The following is a 22,500-nucleotide window of genomic DNA, read 5'->3' as shown; positions in this document are numbered from 1 at the left end:
AGTAAAAGAATGTAAAAGGCAAATAGAAGCTAAAAGATGAATAAAAGGTCAAACAAAAGTAAAAGAATGTAAAAGGCAAATAGAAGCTAAAAGATGAATAAAAGGTCAAATAAAAGTAAAAGAATGTAAAAGGCAAATAGAAGCTAAAAGAAGATGAATAAAAGGTCAAACAAAAGTAAAAGAATGTAAAAGGCAAATAGAAGCTAAAAGAAGATGAATAAAAGGTCAAACAAAAGTAAAAGAATGTAAAAGGCAAATAGAAGCTAAAAGATGAATAAAAGGTCAAACAAAAGTAAAAGAATGTAAAAGGCAAATATAAGCTAAAAGATGAATAAAAGGTCAAACAAAAGTAAAAGAATGTAAAAGGCAAATAGAAGCTAAAAGATGAATAAAAGGTCAAACAAAAGTAAAAGAATGTAAAAGGCAAATAGAAGCTAAAAGAAGATGAATAAAAGGTCAAACAAAAGTAAAAGAATGTAAAAGGCAAATAGAAGCTAAAAGAAGATGAATAAAAGGTCAAACAAAAGTAAAAGAATGTAAAAGGCAAATAGAAGCTAAAAGAAGATGAATAAAAGGTCAAACAAAAGTAAAAGAATGTAAAAGGCAAATAGAAGCTATAAGAAGATGAATAGAGGGTAAGTAAAAGTTAAAAACTATTCAACTAAAAGACGCACTGAGGCTATCAAGTGTTTTTTCCCAATTCGACTTAGACAAACTTGGGGAAATAGTTGACTAATGGCTAGGTTCCTAATGAGCATGACTACCTGTTCTTCTTCTTCAGCGCCTTGTCACGCTCCTCCTTCTCCATGGCCGCCTTTCTGAAGTGCTGGAAGCTCTCCTTGGACGACTTGATGGCTGGCGGGGGGCCGGCAGCCAGTCTGGCCAGTCGGGCCCACGACTCAGCATTTTTCACTACGATGTCCTGCAGACACACATGACATGTTACCGTGACAACTAAAGTCACACATCTTGTCCTAGTGCTTTGTGCTACAAACATGTGGACTTTATTAACGTGTTATTATTCATTCATCTCCCCAAAAGTGTCCCCCTTATTTGTGCTTGAAAAATGAGCAACTAGATGAGCCTGAAGGGATGAATCCTACGTGGATGGAAGGTGAAAGAGACAAACCAACCATTGAATATTATTATTCTAATATACTGTCAATTCTGGACTACAAACTGCTGCTTTTTTGGAGCCACGCAGCTTATAAAACATTGCGGCTAATTTATGGAGTTTTCTTTGCTCATGGCCATAAAGCAAATAATTTAAAAAACAAGCAAATACACTAAAAAAGTGTTACGGTTTGTGCTATTGCGCCATCTTTTGGACGAGTTTGCTCCCTGCAGGTGCTGCAGTGCCCTTCTGTTTAGAGCTTTCAACCAGAAGAATTGTACTTCTGGTTGAAAGCCCTTCCGTCTTCTATCCAGCCATAGCGTTTCTACTCCTATGCATTCTTCATTCATGACTCCAAGAAACATTTGTAAGTTACAGTACATAACTAAAACTGTTGATACTTACTAAACATTTGTAAGTTACAGTACATAACTAAAACTGTTGATACTTACTAAACATTTGTAAGTTACAGTACATAAATAAAACTGTTGCTACTTACTAAACATTTGGAAGTTACAGTACATAACTAAAACTGTTGATACTTACTAAACATTTGTAAGTTACAGTACATAAATAAAACTGTTGCTACTTACTAAACATTTGTAAGTTACAGTACATAAATAAAACTGTTGCTACTTACTAAACATTTGTAAGTTACAGTACATAATAAAACTGTTGATACTTACTAAACATTTGGAAGTTACAGTACATAACTAAAACTGTTGCAACTTACTAAACATTTGGAAGTTACAGTACATAAATAAAACTGCTGATACTTACTAAACATTTGTAAGTTACAGTACATAACTAAAACTGTTGCTACTTACTAAACATTTGTAAGTTACAGTACATAACTAAAACTGTTGCTACTTACTAAACATTTGTAAGTTACAGTACATAAATAAAACTGCTGATACTTACTAAACATTTGTAAGTTACAGTACATAACTAAAACTGTTGCTACTTACTAAACATTTGGAAGTTACAGTACATAAATAAAACTGTTGCTACTTACTAAACATTTGTAAGTTACAGTACATAACTAAAACTGTTGCTACTTACTAAACATTTGTAAGTTACAGTACATAACTAAAACTGTTGCTACTTACTAAAGTGTCCCATGTGTGATGTCTGTAGGAGTGTTTTCATGCATATTTGTACCTGCTATCATGATGTAATGATGCTAGTGTCGTTAGCATTAGCTAATATGCTAACACGTTTACGAGTGTCTGTGTTAGTATTATTAACTTACAATAACATTCTTTTTGTATTTTTTCACAATCACAAATAATCACAGTAAATTCACCAAAATGTCAGCGTGGAGTTATTGAGTCTGTTTAGCTGATTGGAGAGCTAGCTTGCGCAGCTAGTTGGTCCATGACCATGACTGACGTTTTGTTTGATCCGCCGTTTTTGGAAACAATTAAGGTACCGTATTGTCCACACTATAAGGCGCACCTTCAATGAATGGCCTATTTTAAAACTTTGTTCATATATAAGGCGCACCGCATTATAAGGCGCATAGAATAGACGCTACAGTAGAGGCTGGGGTTACATTAGATGGAGCTGCGCTAAAGAGAATGTCAACAAAACAAATAGTGACACTTCTACTTGCTGCTCTCTGTTCAACAAGCCACTGTTCCAGTTTGTCCTCCAACTGTAACATGTGGCTTTGTTCCCTCTGTTTAGTCTTCTTTACTTGGCGCAGGTCATCATGTTGCTTCCTCCACTTCCTCACCATTCATTCCTTAATGTTCAATTCTCTATTCCCGTGTTCCACTGCGTGACTGATCGCCTTGACTTTAAACTCTGCGTCGTAAGCGTGTCTCTTAGTAGGAGCCATTGTTGGCTCTTTACATAAAGTTTAGGTCTTGCAACTACGGTAAGCAGCCGCCGACTTCATTTTCCCCCGTAGAAGAATAAAATGAAGTCGGCGGCTGCTTACCGTAGTTGCGAGACCTGTTGTGGCTCAATATTGGTCCATATATAAGGCGCACCGGATTATAAGGCGCACTGTCAGCTTTTGAGGAAATTGGAGGTTTTTAGGTGCACCTTACAGTGCGGAAAATACGGTACGTAAATAAATATTTCTGTGTAAATAAGTAATTTCACAATGTATATATATATATGCGGTACGGTTAATATATGGAGAATGTTATTGTGAAATGTAGTGGGTGTGGCTTATATAATAGTGGTGTGCTCTTACATAGGCAAGAACATTTGGTATGGGAGCAACCAACCTTTTTAGGCAGTTTGTCTGGTAGAGTTGATTGAATTGCAAAGTTGGTGGCCACTCCACTCTCGGTGACATCTTCAGTGGAAGGAAATGGTGTGATGACATCAGACTTGGCCAGCAGAGGACTGCCCATCAGAGGGGACAGCAAGGGGATCTGAGAAGGAGGAACATGTTGATGGCTTGGACAACAAACATCTTGACTTGACTGTTGCCACGCCGCATGTTTGTCACGGTCACCTCAAAACTGGACGAGGGCCAGTCCAACAGGAAGTCGGGTGACGCCAAGGGGGAGAGAAGCGTGGCCAGGTCCACTGAAAGGTGAGAGAATGCTGATTTACTTGCTTTGTTTTTAGGCGGCGATTATTTACCTGGAGGCGGCAGCGACATCTGGCCTTGAGGCAGTGCGGCATGGGGTCGGGTCTGTGTTAACGTCGTGGCGGGTTGACGAGGGTGGCCGGCGGGCGAGGAGAAAGAGCGCCCCCCGTGGGTCTGCTTGCAAATGGCAGCCTGCAGTGTGACATAGTGTTACTTTGCATCCACAGAAAGGGTCCACAGGTGGATATCCACACCAGATGTTTACCTTTTTATTTGGCTTTTGACACATGTCTTTGGCAGTCTTCTTGATTTTGGGCACTGAAAGACATTTTCAAATAGTGGGCCAGACAAATAAATGTATGTTGTTTATGAACACCAATAATGCAAATATGAGTAATAAGTAGGTGTCCTGTTGCAAGCGCCGTCACAGATGTTGGAGCCTTGAGTAGGGTGTTACAATAATTATCTAGAACTCTTATGCTTAAAGGCCGTTGCTATAGTTCAGTGGTTCTTAACCTGGGTTCGTTTGAACCCTAGGGGTTTGGTGAGTCGGGCTCAGGGGTTCGGCGGAGGTCAAGACACACCCGACTCACCGTGTAAATAAAGACTTCTCCCTATCGGCGTATTACAGATACGACAACAGCAGAAGTCAGACTGATTTGCAGGTGTGTAATTTGTTGTGAGTTTATGTTGGTTTTGTTGTTTGAACAAGGTGATGTTCATGCACGCTTCATCAAGTGCACCAGTAAAAAAACATGGTAACACTTTAGTATGGAGAACATATTCACCATTAATTAGTTGCTTATTAACATGCAAATTAGTAACATATTGGCTCTTAACTAGTCATTATTAAGTACTTATTAATGCCTTATTCGGCATGGCCTTATTATAACCCTAACCCTCTAACCCTAACCAAATAACTCTAAATTAAGTCTTTGTTACTTAGAATATGTTCCCCATACTAAAGTGTTACCAAAAACATATAACTTTGTCTTGAATTTGAAAAATTGTTTTTTTATTTTTCACTAAAGGGTTGGGTGAATGCACATATGAAACTGGTGGGGTTCGGTACCTCCAATAAGGTTAAGAACCACTGCTATAGTTGTTATCTATTGTGGTCAAGTTGTACTGTTCTGTCTGTGCAAAGGCACACAACTTATCTTCCACTGCAAGTTGTCTCGCAGCAGCAGTTTCTGTCTTCAAGCCCGCTACGGACTTCAAGTACCTCAACGAAGATAAGACGACAACACGCAGACAAAGCAGAGCCAGGCTCAAGCACATTTGCAGTCTGAGTAATCATGTATTGTAATACTGGGGCTGCTTGCATGATATGTGTGACCACTCCCTTTAGAGGCAGCCTCCGTGATGTTAACTAGGGAACTCTCGAATAAATAAGAGGAGCATGTGGGACTGCCCTGGGAGACTAACTGAGTGTGCAGCTCCAAACGTTTCTCCTCATGAGCTAAATTGAACTCTGTCTCTGCTTGATTCCTTTTTCTTGTCTTGTGTAATAAATAGTTTGGTGTTTGAACCTGACATCGGGCTGGGCAATAAGGCTGAAAACTATCACGATATCAGTGTTTTGCATCGGTCAGTATCGATAATTATTGATATTGTAGTGACCTGTGGAAAATAAGTAGCAGGAGAAAAATAAGTTACCGTATTTGAAATGTAACCTTCCACTGGTTCTAATTCCTCAGCTATCAAGGCAGACAGGAAGTGTCAACACCAGCATGGAACACACTGAATGGCAACTAAATAGTCAAACCACATCAAACACTTCAGATCTCAAAATAAGGAATATGTAAGAAATGCTTCATAAAGTGTAAGAAAATAGTGCAAAGTGTGAAGATGTCAACATGTAGAAACCTGAGAACTATTTTCTGCAGTTTTAGTGGCAGGAAGTTACAGCTGTGCTCTAAAGGGTGAGCTAAGGTGGCGTGGTATTAGCGCTCTTGCCTTGCATCATGTACAGACCACAATGGTCTGACTACGGTCCCTTTGGAAACATCCAAAAACTGCTCAGGTGACATTTCCTCTTTTATCCACAATGTCTTCATTGGGACTTTCTCTTCTCACTCCATGCAAAGAATCAATCAAACTTGATAGTTGATACTGTCACCTGATTGGCTGATCACTTCCTGTGTTACCAAGTGACCAGAGAGTGAGTGTCTTTGTTCATCCAACCAACCTTGCTTCCATACTTCGCCTTTCTTTCCGACAAAAAAATAAAATAAATGTATATTATATACATATTTGAAACATTTTATCGAAAGCATATTTTATTGATATCGATTACGTGTCTATCGTGATATGTATATTGATATCGTTTTATCGCCCAGCCCTAGCCTTACATACTGGCCAACACCAATATATAAATTAGATACCTTATCAGCACAAATCATAGCACACTTGTATTATTTGTTAGAAAAGACTTCATCACTTGAAATTATTCAAACATAAATAAATAGCAGGTAAAAAAAAACACAAACCCATTTGTTTACTGGAATGGACTCGTGCTGTCTTAAAACTGAAATAATTTGTTTTTTGGCAACACCTTGTGGCCACAATAGTTCATTCAATTAACCTTATGACGCAGTAAGTTGAATGATGCGGACACGTTCGTTACTGGATACTTTAGAATGACTTGATTATATTGACACATGTGGTGTATTACACTGCAATAATGATCAATTATTATTATGTACATCTAGTTTGTATGCTTAGCTGTTGTGTAACTGCTAGTTCCTATTGCCTAGCATGTTTACCTTTTGTAAATGACTTGAATAAAAAATAATAAATTGTCTGCTTATTGGAGGACATTTAGATGCTCTGCACAAGTAAACACGCTGCTTGTATCGCACATTTTAGATGCAGATACCGTAATTTCCGGACTATAAGCCGCTACTTTTTCCCCTCGTTCTGGTCCCTGCGGCTTATACAAGGGTGCGGCTTATTTACGGCCTGTTCTTCTCCGACACCGACGAAGAGGATTTGGGTGGTTTTAGTACGCAGGAGGAAGACGATGACACAATGATTAAAGACTGACTTTTCCTATACCGCTAGGCTGGTTATTTTGATAACGTACAGGCGAGCACTTTGTATTACTTTGCACCGTTGTATTATTTGTACTCTGCATGAATGCTGTTTGCCATGTCAAAGATGTGAAAGTTTGATTGAACGATTGAAAGATTTATTGTTAATAAATGGGACGCTTTGCGTTCCCAAACAGTCATCTCTGTCCCGACAATCCCCTCCGTGGTAGCAGGAACCCCTATATACTACGCTAATTACACATCAAAACCCTGCGGCTTATAGTCGGGTGTGGCTTATATATGGAGCAATCTGTATTTCCCCCTAAATTTAGCTGGTGCGGCTTATAGTCAGGTGCGGCTTATAGTCCGGAAATTACGGTACTTGTGTTGCTGATATCAGATGGATAGCCAATGTCAAGAGGGGTCAGAAGGGCTGGCTCACCAGGAGAGTAACCGCTGTCAGAAGATGGCGAGCTGCTGCTGCAGGAAGTGGAAGAGGAAGAGGAAGTGCTGCTGCAGCTGAGCTGCGATGGACAGATGAAGTCAGGAGACGCAGCCAGTTTGCCTAAAAACAATACACTTGTTCAGTGGTTTACTTTGCAGCACATTTTGGATTCAAAGCAGGATTCAGTTCTGGTTCGTGTGTTAAAAAAAGAAGGGGGAACTGCCTATCGTTCACAATCATTATGAAAGACACGACCAGAAAATGTATAAAAGTCTGCTTACAACAGAGCCAGTGGAGGTCCTCTATTCCGCCAATCAAACCCAAAGTGACAGCAAAACTACATTTACATTTGGTGACTGGAATATTAACAAGTATTAGTGATATTGTTAACTATTTATGTGCTCACAAGCTTGTGTTGAAATGTTGACATGATAGATTGGTCAGCTGCTGAAGTTTATTTGAGATCCTAAGTCATGCCTGGATAGTAGAAGCATGGCGACAAGTTGCTACACTTTGACAGTCAATCTATACCCGGGAATGGTGAAAACAACACAAAAAGACGCTTTGTTCCACCCCCCATTTTCTTCACCAGGATTATAAAACATTCCTCATCTAAATGGGAATATAATGAACATCCTAATGACAGCAGACCTTGTACAGTAAGTGATGTTTTAGTATCTTTCTTGGCTCTCATGAAGTCTGAAATGAGCAAGACATTTCTTTCAAAACCATCCATGGTTCTTACCCTGTGTGATGTTAGATATTGATGATACCTGCACCTTATGTCACATGACTGTTTACCACCTGTTGTGGACTCCATCACTATCTGTTGTTTCATCTTGGACAATAGTTATGTGCTTTGTCTTGAAGATGTGCTATTTGGATGTACACAGAACTTGACCTTGGCCACCTCATTACGGTATTGGCTAAGTTTTATATTCAGAAATGTAAGGTTCTCAATACCTGACCTGTTCTTTGTGCCTTTAAAAAAAGAGGTAGAACTTCCATTTAAAACGCTATCTACCTCCAACAACCAAAAAGCTGTGAAAACTAGAATGTTATTCTCCAAATGTTAACTATTTACAGAACTTGTGTACACATTACTACATATATTTTACATTCCAAGGAATTACTTGATTGAATTAACAACCCCCGGTGCTGTATTGTACTGTTTAATTGTCCTTGTTCATATGTTTGTTTGTCAATGTTGAACTTTATAAATAAAGGTATATGGGGAAAAAAGTCTGCAGTGAGCAATAATCAGTGATTTAGTTGGAAAAAAGCAAAAGCAAACGTGATGCGTTTTTTTAAATTAATGCGCCACATATTCCTAATATGATCAAAATAGGTAAATATTAAATGTTACATTACATATATACACACGTATATATATATATATACACACACGTATATATATATATACACACGTATATATATATATATATATACACACGTATATATATATATATATACACGTATATATATATATATATATACACACGTATATATATATATATATATACACACGTAATATATATATATATATATATATATATATATATATATATATATATATATATATATATATATATATATATATATATATATACACACCTAATATATATATATACACACACACGTAATATATATATATATATATATATATCAATCAATCAATGTTTATTTATATAGCCCTAAATCACAAGTGTCTCAAAGGGCTGTACAAGCCACAACGACATCCTCGGTACAGAGCCCACATACGGGCTCTGTACCGTATGTATATATATATATATATATATACATATATACATATATATATATATACATATATATATATATATATACATATATACATACATACATACATACATACATATATATATATATATATATATAAACATGTATTTGTAAACGCTCTGAAGTGGGAAAGGGGTAGGATTAAATAAGCTTTGCTTCTTCCTACTCCTTTTGGGAGAAATGATGTATTACAGTGGAAGTGCATCAAACCTTACTGGATGTTTGTAAGGGCTTTATAGGCAGAATAGAGAAACTCCTATAGGCTCCACTGACTTTTGATGGCATTTATTTACTATTTAGAATAGAACCAAACATGATGGGCAACATTCCAAAGTGTCACATGTTCATCTCTCACCTGCTGCTATTTTCTTCCTCACCGCCTGCTGCTGTTTACGGAGCACCTGGCATCTGGTGGGCTGCTTCAACTTCCCACAATGCATCACTCCACTGCGCTTCTCCAACATTTGACCTGCGACGCACCAAAGTTGAGAGGACTCCCCGACAAGGTGGTGCCAGCGGGGGCGGGACTTACTGCTGTCAGTCCTCCGGCAGACGGTGGCCGACCTCTGCAGCTTCTTGGCCCGGTCTGCTTGGACCACCTTCACCAGTCCGGGCTGCTTCCTGGCCTGGTAGGTCTGAGGCGCCGTCTCAGCCCTGCGCTCCGTGGCCACTGTGTGAATACTGCTGCTGTTGCCATGACGACACAGCAACACAGCAGACATCAGCACCCAAACACCAACTGTCAGCATGCGTGTAAGGCGTACGTACAAACTGCTGCTTTTCTCCACCACACGCTTGTACTTCAGGGTTTTGCCTTTAAGTCGAGCGATGTCCTTTTCTTTGGATCTCTTCTCCTTTTTCAACCTGTCTTTCTTCTTCTGCTTCATCAGAGGGTCCTGAGTGAGTCTCCTCAACTGCTCACTGACTGCTTTCAACTAGGGAACAAGAAGAAACCTCTAATGCATGGTGGAAGACCACCACAATGTACGCCGCTGGACATCTCCCTCATATTGAGCTATTTAATTCAGCGGCACCTTAGTGTCTGTTAGTAGGCCATTTGTTGAACAGCAAATGGTATAAAAATCTTGACAGGAAAACATGTCTATCTAATATTACTTTATAGGGAATAGTTTGAAAATGATTAAATACAAGGACTGAAAATGATGAACATTAACATCACTTGACTCTTGGCGGCAAAGAGCAGCGAGGCACGACTGTATCGAGATGGGCAAGAAAACAATATCAATATATAGCAAGATTGGTTGCATGAACAAAGGCACACAAGCAACACAGGAAGTGAAGAGTGGGAGTGATACGCTAACAGCCAATCAGGTAACAGTATCACGTGTGCATGGATTGAGAAGAGAAAGTCCAAATGAAGAAATTGTAGATAAGAGGCCAAGTCAACTGGACAGTTCTTCAAAAGGGACTATAGTCAGACCAAAGTGGTCTGTAGATGATGTCATCAGCGAAGGACACGCACAGCCAAGGTAAATACTGTGCAACATGAATACATTATTTCATAAAACTACAGTAGTTGTTTGTAGTACATTCTATTGTGATGATTTTCAAGCAGTTTGTTTTTCTTATTAAAAAGGCTGATTGGACTATTACCACATTATGGTGACTTATTGTGCAGCTGCACCCACCTGACACTCAATCAGCCATGTGTTTTATAGTACTACAACATGTCTTTGGTGAACATTTTCGCCCTAAATGGAATGATATTGAAACAGAGGTACCACTGAAGGCCCTACACAGGCAATATAATGAAGTCAGGAGTCCCTGAGGTGTGTTTGACACCAACCTGCTCCTCCAGGTGGGCGAGCTGCGTGGTCACCTCCTCTGATGAACTCTCCGCGTCCGAAGAGCTCTCGCTCTCTGAAGAAGTTGGCAAGGTGGACTGACCCCCCACTCGCTGGCCTTTGGACTCGTCCACCCGTCGGAGTGGCTCCTGTGGAAGCTTGGCGAAGCGGGCCTCGAAAACCTCCTGGTCAAACGTTCACACGTGTAAATGCATGAATGATGCTCTTCTTTTTACGAAGCCAACATGTGATAAGATTCTACATAAATGATGTCATGACTAACTTCTTTATATATATATACGTTTATACTTGGCTATATTATGGATCCAGCACCCCCCTGCCACTCTGAAAGGGACAAGCGGTAGAAAATGGATGGATGGATGTGGGAAGAAAGGGACAAAGAGGAAGTGGAAGGAAAAAAGAGAAAACATTTTAAAAAAGGGAAAATAGTGTATGCGAAATTGTGCATTTGAACAATCAAATGTGGTATATATATATATATATATATATATATATATATATATATATATATATATATATATATATATATCAGGGCTGCAACAACGAATCGATTAAATCGATTCTAAAAATAGTTGGCAATTAATTTAGTCATCGATTCGTTGGATCTATGCCATGCGCATGCGCAGAGGCTACTTTTTTATTTTTTATATAAACCTTTATTTATAAACTAACATTTACAAACAGCTGAGAAACAATAATCAAAATAAGTATGGTGCCAGTATGCTGTTTTTTTACAATAAAATACTGGAAAGGATAGAAATGTAGGTTGTCTCTTTTATCCGATTATTAATCGAAGTAATAATCGACAGATTAATCGCAAATTGGTTGTTAGTTGCAGCCATAATATATATATATATATATATATATAATATATATATATATATATATATAGATAGATAGATAGATAGATAGATAGATAGATATATACTGTATATATAGATAGATAGATAGTACTTTATTGATTCCTTCAGTATGTGTGTGTGTGTGTGTGTGTGTGTGTGTGTGTGTGTGTGTGTGTGTGTGTGTGTGCGTGCATGTATTTACATGCTTAATGCATGTGATCAAGTAGATTATTTATTTTCTCTATTTGACACGTACAAAGTGACTGTGGAAAGGGTAGGCATAATAAGCTTTTAACTTCAGCCTACAGCTTTTTGGTCAGGAAATGTAAACTTGTTTTTATTTATCCGCTAAGCACTTGAAGTGTACTGTTTACATCAACTGGTGAGCAAATAAAACAGTTCAGACAATAAAAACTAGATCTGATGACATTTGGGTCTGAACTAATGGATGGATGGATGATATTGAAATCTTGATTAATAAGATTATTCATTAATTTGAAAATAGGAATATTTATTATCCATCCATCTTCTCCCGCTTATCCAAAGTGGGGTCGCGGGGGCAGCAGCCGAAGCAAAGAAACCCAGACTTCCCTCAGCTACTTCACCCAGCTCTTCCTGGGGCATCCCCAGGCCACCTTGTCCTGGGTCTTCTACTTGTCATACGCCCCCTAAACGCCTCCCCAGGGAGGCGTTTGGGGGGCATTGTGACCACCTCATCTGGTTCCTCTCCATGTGGAGGAGAAGTGGCTTTACTCTGTTTCCCCGTTTACACGGACATCAGATTTATTTTGACACTCACATGTAAGCAAATGTGCCCCAGCGTCAATTCCTGTCTTTCAACAATCACTATTTCTTTAGAATCAAAATATATATTCATATATTATATATAGACTATTATTTGTACACTATTGACAAGTGATGCACTGAAAATGTGCTGGTCTTAAATAAAAAGTGAAACCAGATGTTATGCAAAACACACAAAGCTGCTGAAAAAAATCATGGCGTTTAGACTGAAGTCACATTTAAAAAGATCAGATTCAGGACTACCTCCTGATGTGGTCTGAATCTGATGCCAAAAGCTCAGATTTGAAGCACTGTGGAGCGTTCAGACTGGCAACAAAAATCAGATTTGGTGTGCAGACCTTTTTTCACTCAGTCAACCTGGAGAATTTGCATGCACATTGCACGGCACATTCTTCAGATTATTATAATCTTCTGGTCGTAAGAAGCCAAAATGGAGATCAGAATTGGATGAACTGTCTGGCCCTAATCCCAACATGTTGTGATGAGGGTATGGCAAGGTGAGCAGAAGTCTACCTGTAGTTTGCGGGCCATGGCGACCACCTCATGGGCTGGGGGGTTGTACTTGTAGCAGTTGGAGAACATCAGCCTGACGTCGGCAGCAAAGTCCTTGGCAGCCTCGTACTCTCGCTGCTCCAGCTTTTTCTGTCCAATACACAAAGTACCTCGTCAAAGATTGTTTTGTGGTCTGATGTGTTTTGACAGTGAATTGGCTCCAGGCTGAAAATGGTAAATATTCCACATTTCTCATACTGTATTTACAAAAGCCTTCATGTCTCAAGAGATTTCTTGATTCTCCTTGGCTTCGGACCCATGCTAACCTGGGCCACAGCTGAAGGCGAGCCTAGCCCAGCTGCAGTGCAACTTGGATCTAGGCTAGAAACGAGCCACACTAACGTAGACACTTAGCGACGCCGGAATTTACTATTTTACCGGGCACTCAAAGGCTGCTGCCCGCCCGAGTGGCACAGCACACGCCGCTCTGTTGCTGCACGCCGTGAGAAAGTTTCACCCTGCTTCCTTGCCTGCAGGTAGCTTGTGACGGTAAAAGACTGTCTGTTATGACAAATTATATACCGTAAACCCTTTCCAAAAAATTTTAATATAATGAAAAAGTGTATTTATTTCCATAATTCCATTCAAAAGGTTAAACTTCCATAGATTATAGATTCAGGGCCCACAACTTAAAGGATTTCAAGTATTTACTTGTTTATTTGTACATCATTTGGGCTTCCAACTCACAAACCCCAGGATTTCAATAAATGAGAATAGTGTGACGCAATCAGGCCAAATGTGACAGCGCATGAATGTTTTCAAGTGAGTGTCACACTATCACCTGCACAGGTGTGATTAGATTGCTTGACTGGTTCAAGTTAGGATGAATATGATGAAGACTTGCCAAGTGGCCAGAAGACCATCATTGCTAAGGAGGTTGACATAGTGCTGTGTCCCAGCATATCAATGGAAGGGCAAAACGTGGCAGGAGAAGATGCACCAGCAGAGGAGCTGACTGGATGATCAAACAGAGAAGATTCATCAATCTGCCAGAGAAGTACCGTATTTCTTGGAGTATAAGTCGCACCGGCCGAAAATGCACAATAAAGAAGGAAAAAAACATATACAAGTCGTACTGGAGTATAAGTCACATTTTTTGGGGACATTTATTTGATAAAGGCCAACACCAAGAATAGACATTTGAAAGGCAATTTAAAATGTCTAAAGAATAGTGAACAACAGGCTGAATAAGTGTACGTTATATGAGGCATAAATAACCAACTGGTATGTTAACGTAACATATTATGGTAAGAGTCATTCAAATAACTATAACATATAGAACATGCTATACGTTTACCAAACAATCTGTCACTCCTAATCGCTAAATCCCATGAAATCTTATACGTCTAGTCTCTTACGGGAATGAGATCAATAATATTATTTGATATTTTACGCTAATGTGTTAATAATTTCACACATAAGTCGCTCCTGAGTATAAGTCGCACCCCCGGCCAAACTATGAAAAAAACTGCCACTTATAGTCCGAAAAATTTGGTAAATGATGATTTCTTCACACTATTCTCATTTTTTGAAATCCTATTTTCATGGGTTTTATGAGCTGGAAGCCCAAATGATGTACAAATAAACAACTAAATACTTGAAACTATTTAAGTTGTGGGCCCTGAATCTATAATCTGTGGAAGTTTAACCTTTTGAATGCCCATCCATCCATTTTCTATGGAATTATGGAAATAAATACACTTTTCCATGACATTCTCGTTTTTGGAGAGGGTCTGTATGTTCTGCAAATACAAAATGTTTAACTAAATACAACAATTTCAAACAAAGTAATAGTGTATAAATTAATCATTTTCTACGACACACAGTTGTTTGATAACAAATGGTTGTTAATGCAAAATAACAAAAACTATCATTTCAAAATGTAAACAGAACCACTAAAATAACTAACAAGAGACAACATTTGTGAAAAATAACACTCTTAGCTAGAGGCGGGAATCTCTGGGCACGTTATGATTCCACTCCAAATATAATATTTGGTTCATATATATTATAATTTATATGGTAATAAAACCTTTTCAAAAGAGATAGGTCACAAAAGCTCCTCTTGGCTGCTGACGTACGACTTACATGCACTTTGTTAAGCAATAAAAGTACTTTTTAAAAATGTATTTAAACAAATTAAATTGAAAAAAATCACATAATGTTGATCTAATTTAAGACAATAGAAAAACCTCAACTCCAACATAATTCTACCTTTACAATACTTAATGCAGGATATACATTCACACAATTCAGAAGACATACAAATACAATACTTAAAAAAAGGGAAAATGTGTAGACAAAATAATAATAAGGCTATTAATCTGTGGGCACCACACAATTCGATTCGATTCTTGGGGGTAACGATTAACGATTCAAAACGATTTTCCATTCAAAATCTATACTTTTTAATAACATTAGTTGCCATTTCTATGATAAACTACATTCCTCCATAAAATAGATACACAGCTATGATACATTTCTATATTACTTCAAATAAAACTGGTTCTGTTGAATAAAATTCTACCCAAACAACAAGATCCAACACTTCTCTTTTCTAAAGTAAATATGTGTACAGCAGATATAGATCATCTGCATCAACAACAACAACAAAAATTCTAAATCCATTTTTTTGAATCGATTAAGAATCGTTAGAAATAAGAATTGCAATTTATTCTAAAATCTAATTTTTTTTGCCTAAATAATATCAATAATAGTTGTTTTTGTTCTGAAAAAAAATAGCAAATGAAAAAGTATTCCTTTTTAAAAACAATTCTGGAAAATTGTCAATGGGTTTACAATCCTAATAAATAAAAATTGGGATGCAAATGTTTGCAGTGAAAGACTAGGAGAGAGGCATCAACTCTGATAAAAACCGTCATTTGCTGGACATATAAAAGAAACTACAACAAAAGTATCCAGCCCACCATCGATCTGATACAAATACCTACCTTGGTATCGATACTATCTATATTTAGATGGCTGTGGATCACATTTTCTCAGGTGAGATTTCAGAGTAGTGGGACAGAATGGTCCCGTATTAATGTTATAGTAGCACACCACACACAAAAATATCCAAACTTTTGTTTAGTTTTGAACATGTGTGGTCTGAAACAGATCAAATGCCTCCAGACTGCAGACGACCTTACCTTGATGGTGCTCAGGTCCATGGGCTGCTTGATGATGAGGTGGTAGTCGTGCAGGGCCAGAGCCACGGCGTCCACGGGGGTGTAGAAGGGCCAGGCGTAAGCGTAGTGCCTCTTGGAGAGCATCTCCTTCAAGATGGCGTCACAGTGGCGCAGCGGCTCCAGCAGTTTGGCCTTCTTGTCCTCAAATACTTTGATGGGCCTCCCGCTGCCTCGCTTCGCCAACACCGTGCAGAAGGGATGTGGCTTGGCGGACGCCACGCTGCTCGTCAGTGCTGTGGGGATGGACTCCGCTTTTCTCTTAATAGCCTTTTTGACCTGAAATACATCCAAAGGTTAATATAATATTTCATTGCCAAAAGTCATCTTATCGCCACTTACCGTTTCATCCATCTGAGGGGACCTTTGGATGGGAGACAGAGGGCGTGGCACGCCTGGGGAGACGATGGTCAGCGTCTGCTGGAGGACCACCTCCGACATGACGGGGCTTGTCTTCAATGGACAGAGAGCTGAGAGAATAAAAGTAGTGTATTGTTGACTTCAATGGACAATCTGCAGCTTTCACTCCCATATTGACTAGGGTGGTCCCAGTACCAGTACCGGTACATGTAGAGAAATTAGGGCATTGTAGAACTATGAATAATATATTTTTTATATATATATTTTTAAACCATCAACCCACACTACTCTTCCCATATATCCAGTGCAAAATATGTTTTCCCTTTCCCAAAAGTAATGCATTTCCTGGAATTCCAACATCCACACACTCCACTCACCCTGGACAGTCAAGCCAGTATGTGTCTCGGTTCCAAAGATTCCCCTAATTACCCAAATTGACCAGGAATTTCCCCCTTTTGAAAATGAATGGGCAAAATACAAACCTACATTTGAAGTTTTCCAACATCCACACACTCATGATCACCCTGGACATTCAAATTCTACTTTACTTGGGATTTGAAGAATCCAACATCCACACACTCATGATCACCCTGGACATTCAACTTCTACTTTACTTGGGATTTGAAGAATCCAAAAATCCACACACTCATGATCACCCTGGACATTCAATTTCTACTTTTCTTGGGATTTGAAGAATTCAACATCCACACACTCATGATCACCCTGGACATTCAATTTCTACTTTACTTGGGATTTGAAGAATCCAACATCCACACACTCATGATCACCCTGGACATTCAATTTCTACTTTACTTGGGATTTGAAGAATCCAACATCCACACACTCATGATCACCCTGGACATTCAATTTCTACTTTACTTGGGATTTGAAGAGTCCAACATCCACACACTCATGATCACCCTGGACATTCAATTTCTACTTTACTTGGGATTTGAAGAATCCAACATCCACACACTCATGATCACCCTGGACATTCAATTTCTACTTTACTTGGGATTTGAAGAATCCAACATCCACACACTCATGATCACCCTGGACATTCAATTTCTACTTTACTTGGGATTTGAAGAATCCAACATCCACACACTCATGATCACCCTGGACATTCAATTTCTACTTTACTTGGATTTGAAGAATCCAACATCCACACACTCATGATCACCCTGGACATTCAATTTCTACTTTACTTGGGATTTGAAGAATCCAACATCCACACACTCGTGATCACCCTGGACATTCAATTTCTACTTTACTTGGGATTTGAAGAATCCAACATCCACACACTCGTGATCACCCTGGACATTCAATTTCTACTTTACTTGGGATTTGAAGAATCCAACATCCACACACTCATGATCACCCTGGACATTCAATTTCTACTTTACTTGGGATTTGAAGAATCCAACATCCACACACTCATGATCACCCTAGACATTCAATTTCTACTTTACTTGGGATTTGAAGAATCCAACATCCACACACTCCATTCGCCCTGGACATTCAAATTCTACTTGACCAGTATTGCTCTTCTGCACGTTCACTGGGTCCTTTGTGGCGACCGCTGCAAAGTCCCGTTCGTTTTTTGACATTTTGGAAACTTCAAGCAGGAAAATCTTCTCCAGCGTCTTGGCCATGAAGACGATGTCATCTCCAGGCTGGGGGTGGACACGGTCATAAAACAAAATGGGGGACAGTGAGCAGCGTGCAGGTCTTACCTTGTTGTAGACGTAGCAGTTAGTGAACATGGTGGTAAAGTCCTGCACACACTCCAGGCCTTTCCAGTAATATTTGTTCTGGAGGCGCCTCTTGATGGTGCCCAGATCCATGGGATTTTTAATGATGGTGTAATAATCCTGGAAAAGGGAACACAAGTCATACGGGGGTTAAAGAAGTGGGATTAGGACTACTTACGGGAAGTCTCAACGTGACGGCATCAACAGGCTGGCGGAAGGGCCAGGAGAAATGATGCCTCCACACCGCTGTGAGCACCACCTTCTCCAAGTACTGCAGCTGGTTGGTCACACGTCCTGGCCTCTGCCGGTTCTCTACCTCCGGTGGCGGCGGGTTCCCGCTCGCAGTGGGACAGACTTCCATGCCTGACATGGCGCCGCTGGAAGACCTTGAAGAAGGGACACTGGTCTTGTACAGGCCGTCACTCGCCAACCTGGACAGGAAGTCAGGTCTTTCAGCACCAGAGGATGTTAGCTAAGCACAGAACACCCTGCCATTAAAACTAGTGTCTTCAAGCAGAATAGAATGTTCCTTTATTCTGCACACATGATGACATCATCACACACACATTTATTATTGTGTGTGTGAATGTCCAAGCATTCACACATTCTACACCAAATAATCATCCATCATTATTATTAATGGGTGAATGTCCAAGCATTCTACACCATATAATCATCTATCATTATTATTATTGTGTGAATGTCCAAGCATTCACACATTCTACACCAAATAATCATTTATCATTATTATTGTGTGAATGTCCAAGCATTCACACATTCTACACCAAATAATCATCTATCATTATTATTAGTATGAATGTCCAAGCATTCACACATTCTACACCAAATAATCATTTAACCAAGGTCCACACACTCCACTCACCTTGTACAATCTAACCAACATCCACACAGTCCACTCACCTTGGACAATCTAACCAACATCCACACAGTCCACTCACCTTGGACAATCTAACCAACATCCACACAGTCCACTCACCTTGGACAATCTAACCAACATCCACACACTCCACTCACCTTGGACAATCTAACCACCATCCACACACTCCACTCACCTTGGACAATCTAACCAACGTCCACACACTCCACTCACCTTGGACAATCTAACCAACGTCCAAACACTCCACTCACCTTGGACAATCTAACCAACATCCACACACTCCACTCACCTTGTACAATCTAACCAACATCCACACACTCCACTCACCTTGGACAATCTAACCAACATCCACACACTCCACTCACCTTGTACAATCTAACCAACGTCCACACACTCCACTCACCTTGTACAATCTAACCAACATCCACACACTCCACTCACCTTGGACAATCTAACCAACGTCCACACACTCCACTCACCTTGGACAATCTAACCAACGTCCACACAGTCCACTCACCTTGTACAATCAAACTACCATCCAGACAGTCCACTCACCTTGGACAATCGAACCAACGCCCACACACTCCACTCACCTTGTACAATCTAACCAACATCCACACACTCCACTCACCTTGGACAATCTAACAAACATCCACACACTCCACTCACCTTGGACAATCTAACCAAGGTCCACACACTCCACTCACCTTGGACAATCTAACCAACATCCACACACTCCACTCACCTTGTACAATCTAACCAACATCCACACACTCCACTCACCTTGTACAATCTAACCAACATCCACACACTCCACTCACCTTGGACAATCTAACCAACGCCCACACACTCCACTCACCTTGTACAATTTAACCAACATCCACACACTCCACTCACCTTGGACAATCTAACCAAGGCCCACACACTCCACTCACCTTGGACAATCTAACCAACATCCACACAGTCCACCCACCTTGGACAATCTAACAAACATCCACACATTCCACTCACCTTGGACAATCTAACCAAGGTCCACACACTCCACTCACCTTGGACAATCTAACCAACATCCACAGTCCACTCACCTTGTACAATCTAACCAACATCCACACAGTCCACTCACCTTGGACAATCTAACCAACATCCACACAGTCCACTCACCTTGGACAATCTAACCAACGTCCACACAGTCCACTCACCTTGTACAATCTAACCAACATCCACACAGTCCACTCACCTTGGACAATCTAACCAACGTCCACACACTCCACTCACCTTGTACAATCTAACCAACGTCCACACACTCCACTCACCTTGTACAATCTAACAAACATCCACACACTCCACTCACCTTGTACAATCTAACCAACATCCACACACTCCACTCACCTTGGACAATCTAACCAACGTCCACACACTCCACTCACCTTGGACAATCTAACCAAGGTCCACACACTCCACTCACCTTGGACAATCTAACCAACATCCACACAGTCCACTCACCTTGGACAATCTAACAAACATCCACACACTCCACTCACCTTGGACAATCTAACCAAGGTCCACACAGTCCACTCACCTTGGACAATCTAACCAACATCCACAGTCCACTCACCTTGTACAATCTAACCAACGTCCACACACTCCACTCACCTTGTACAATCTAACAAACATCCACACACTCCACTCACCTTGTACAATCTAACCAACATCCACACACTCCACTCACCTTGGACAATCTAACCAACGTCCACACAGTCCACTCACCTTGGACAATCTAACCAACATCCACACACTCCACTCACCTTGTACAATTTAACCAACATCCACACACTCCACTCACCTTGTACAATCTAACCAACATCCACACAGTCCACTCACCTTGGACAATCTAACAAACATCCACACACTCCACTCACCTTGTACAATCTAACCAACGTCCACACACTCCACTCACCTTGGACAATCTAACCAACATCCACACACTCCACTCACCTTGGACAATCTAACCAACGTCCAAACACTCCACTCACCTTGGACAATCTAACCAACATCCACACAGTCCACTCATCTTGGACAATCTAACAAACATCCACACACTCCACTCACCTTGGACAATCTAACCAACGTCCACACACTCCACTCACCTTGTACAATCAAACTACCATCCACACAGTCCACTCACCTTGTACAATCAAACTACCATCCACACAGTCCACTCACCTTGGACAATCTAACCAACGCCCACACACTCCACTCACCTTGGACAATCTAACAAACATCCACACACTCCACTCACCTTGGACAATCTAACCAACATCCACACACTCCACTCACCTTGGACAATCTAACCAACATCCACACACTCCACTCACCTTGGACAATCTAACCAACGTCCACACACTCCACTCACCTTGTACAATCTAACCAACATCCACACACTCCACTCACCTTGGACAATCTAACAAACATCCACACACTCCACTCACCTTGGACAATCTAACCAACATCCACACACTCCACTCACCTTGGACAATCTAACCAACATCCACACACTCCACTCACCTTGGACAATCTAACCAACATCCACACACTCCACTCACCTTGGACAATCTAACCAACATCCACACACTCCACTCACCTTGTACAATCTAACCAACATCCACACAGTCCACTCACCTTGGACAATCTAACCAACGTCCACACACTCCACTCACCTTGTACAATCTAACCAACATCCACACACTCCACTCACCTTGGACAATCTAACAAACATCCACACACTCCACTCACCTTGGACAATCTAACTACCATTTTCCAAGTTAAAACAAATCCAGGGATTCCCAGAATTCACAGTTTTGCAAAGCTCTATTTTCACCTCTTCCTGAAAATTGTTCACAGTCCACATTTTTCAACAGTGTTTGACCATTTCACCTTCAAAACATTCCTCTTAGTTGGGACAGCAAATGTTCCTTTTTGTACCGTACAAATTCCTCGGTTTTCCTGAATTTCCAATTTATATTCAAACCGTTATTACGTCAACATTTTTCAACCGATTCGAAAAATTCCAACACCAACCTATTCATATCATCGAGAACAATTGTGCTAGTATCAATATTTTTAAAAATTCCCAGTTTTCCCCAACATTTCTAGAAAATTCCCATTTAAATGAATGGACGTATTCATAGTTCTACAATGCCCCAAATTCTCAAAATGTATACCCGATTCTGACCTTTCAACCATTTAAACACACTAAACTTCTGAATTATCAAACCCAAGTTTTCTCTTTCCCCAAATTCCCGGTTTTCCTGGAAATTCCTCCCTATTGCCAATGAAC

The 22,500-nt window shown here is 40.1% G+C and overlaps 1 protein-coding gene across 6 annotated transcripts in view; it reads right to left on the bottom strand.

Moving 5' to 3' along the window:
- The window catches only part of LOC133644447 (bromodomain testis-specific protein-like), a 34,531-nt gene that overhangs the window by 5,132 nt on the left and 6,899 nt on the right, over positions 1–22,500 (bottom strand). For 5 of the 6 annotated variants that reach the window (XM_062038935.1, XM_062038938.1, XM_062038937.1 and 2 more), the window contains exons 2-17: positions 18,444–18,696; positions 18,248–18,385; positions 18,049–18,187; positions 16,494–16,621; positions 16,116–16,430; positions 12,928–13,056; positions 10,750–10,932; positions 9,711–9,877; positions 9,475–9,629; positions 9,298–9,411; positions 7,143–7,265; positions 3,931–3,983; positions 3,719–3,857; positions 3,588–3,661; positions 3,355–3,504; positions 765–922 (exon numbers count right to left, since the gene is read on the bottom strand). In XM_062038935.1, coding sequence (XP_061894919.1) covers positions 765–922; positions 3,355–3,504; positions 3,588–3,661; positions 3,719–3,857; positions 3,931–3,983; positions 7,143–7,265; positions 9,298–9,411; positions 9,475–9,629; positions 9,711–9,877; positions 10,750–10,932; positions 12,928–13,056; positions 16,116–16,430; positions 16,494–16,621; positions 18,049–18,187; positions 18,248–18,385; positions 18,444–18,696 — 2,418 coding nt within the window. The remainder of the gene's footprint in view (positions 1–764; positions 923–3,354; positions 3,505–3,587; positions 3,662–3,718; positions 3,858–3,930; positions 3,984–7,142; positions 7,266–9,297; positions 9,412–9,474; positions 9,630–9,710; positions 9,878–10,749; positions 10,933–12,927; positions 13,057–16,115; positions 16,431–16,493; positions 16,622–18,048; positions 18,188–18,247; positions 18,386–18,443; positions 18,697–22,500) is intronic. The other variant, XM_062038936.1, reaches the window with a different exon arrangement.

This window comes from Entelurus aequoreus, linkage group LG27 (assembly GCF_033978785.1).
Source record: "Entelurus aequoreus isolate RoL-2023_Sb linkage group LG27, RoL_Eaeq_v1.1, whole genome shotgun sequence".
Lineage (NCBI taxonomy): Eukaryota > Metazoa > Chordata > Actinopteri > Syngnathiformes > Syngnathidae > Entelurus > Entelurus aequoreus.
Note: the sequence above shows the minus strand (reverse complement) of the source record. Positions and strands in the feature narration are given on the sequence as shown.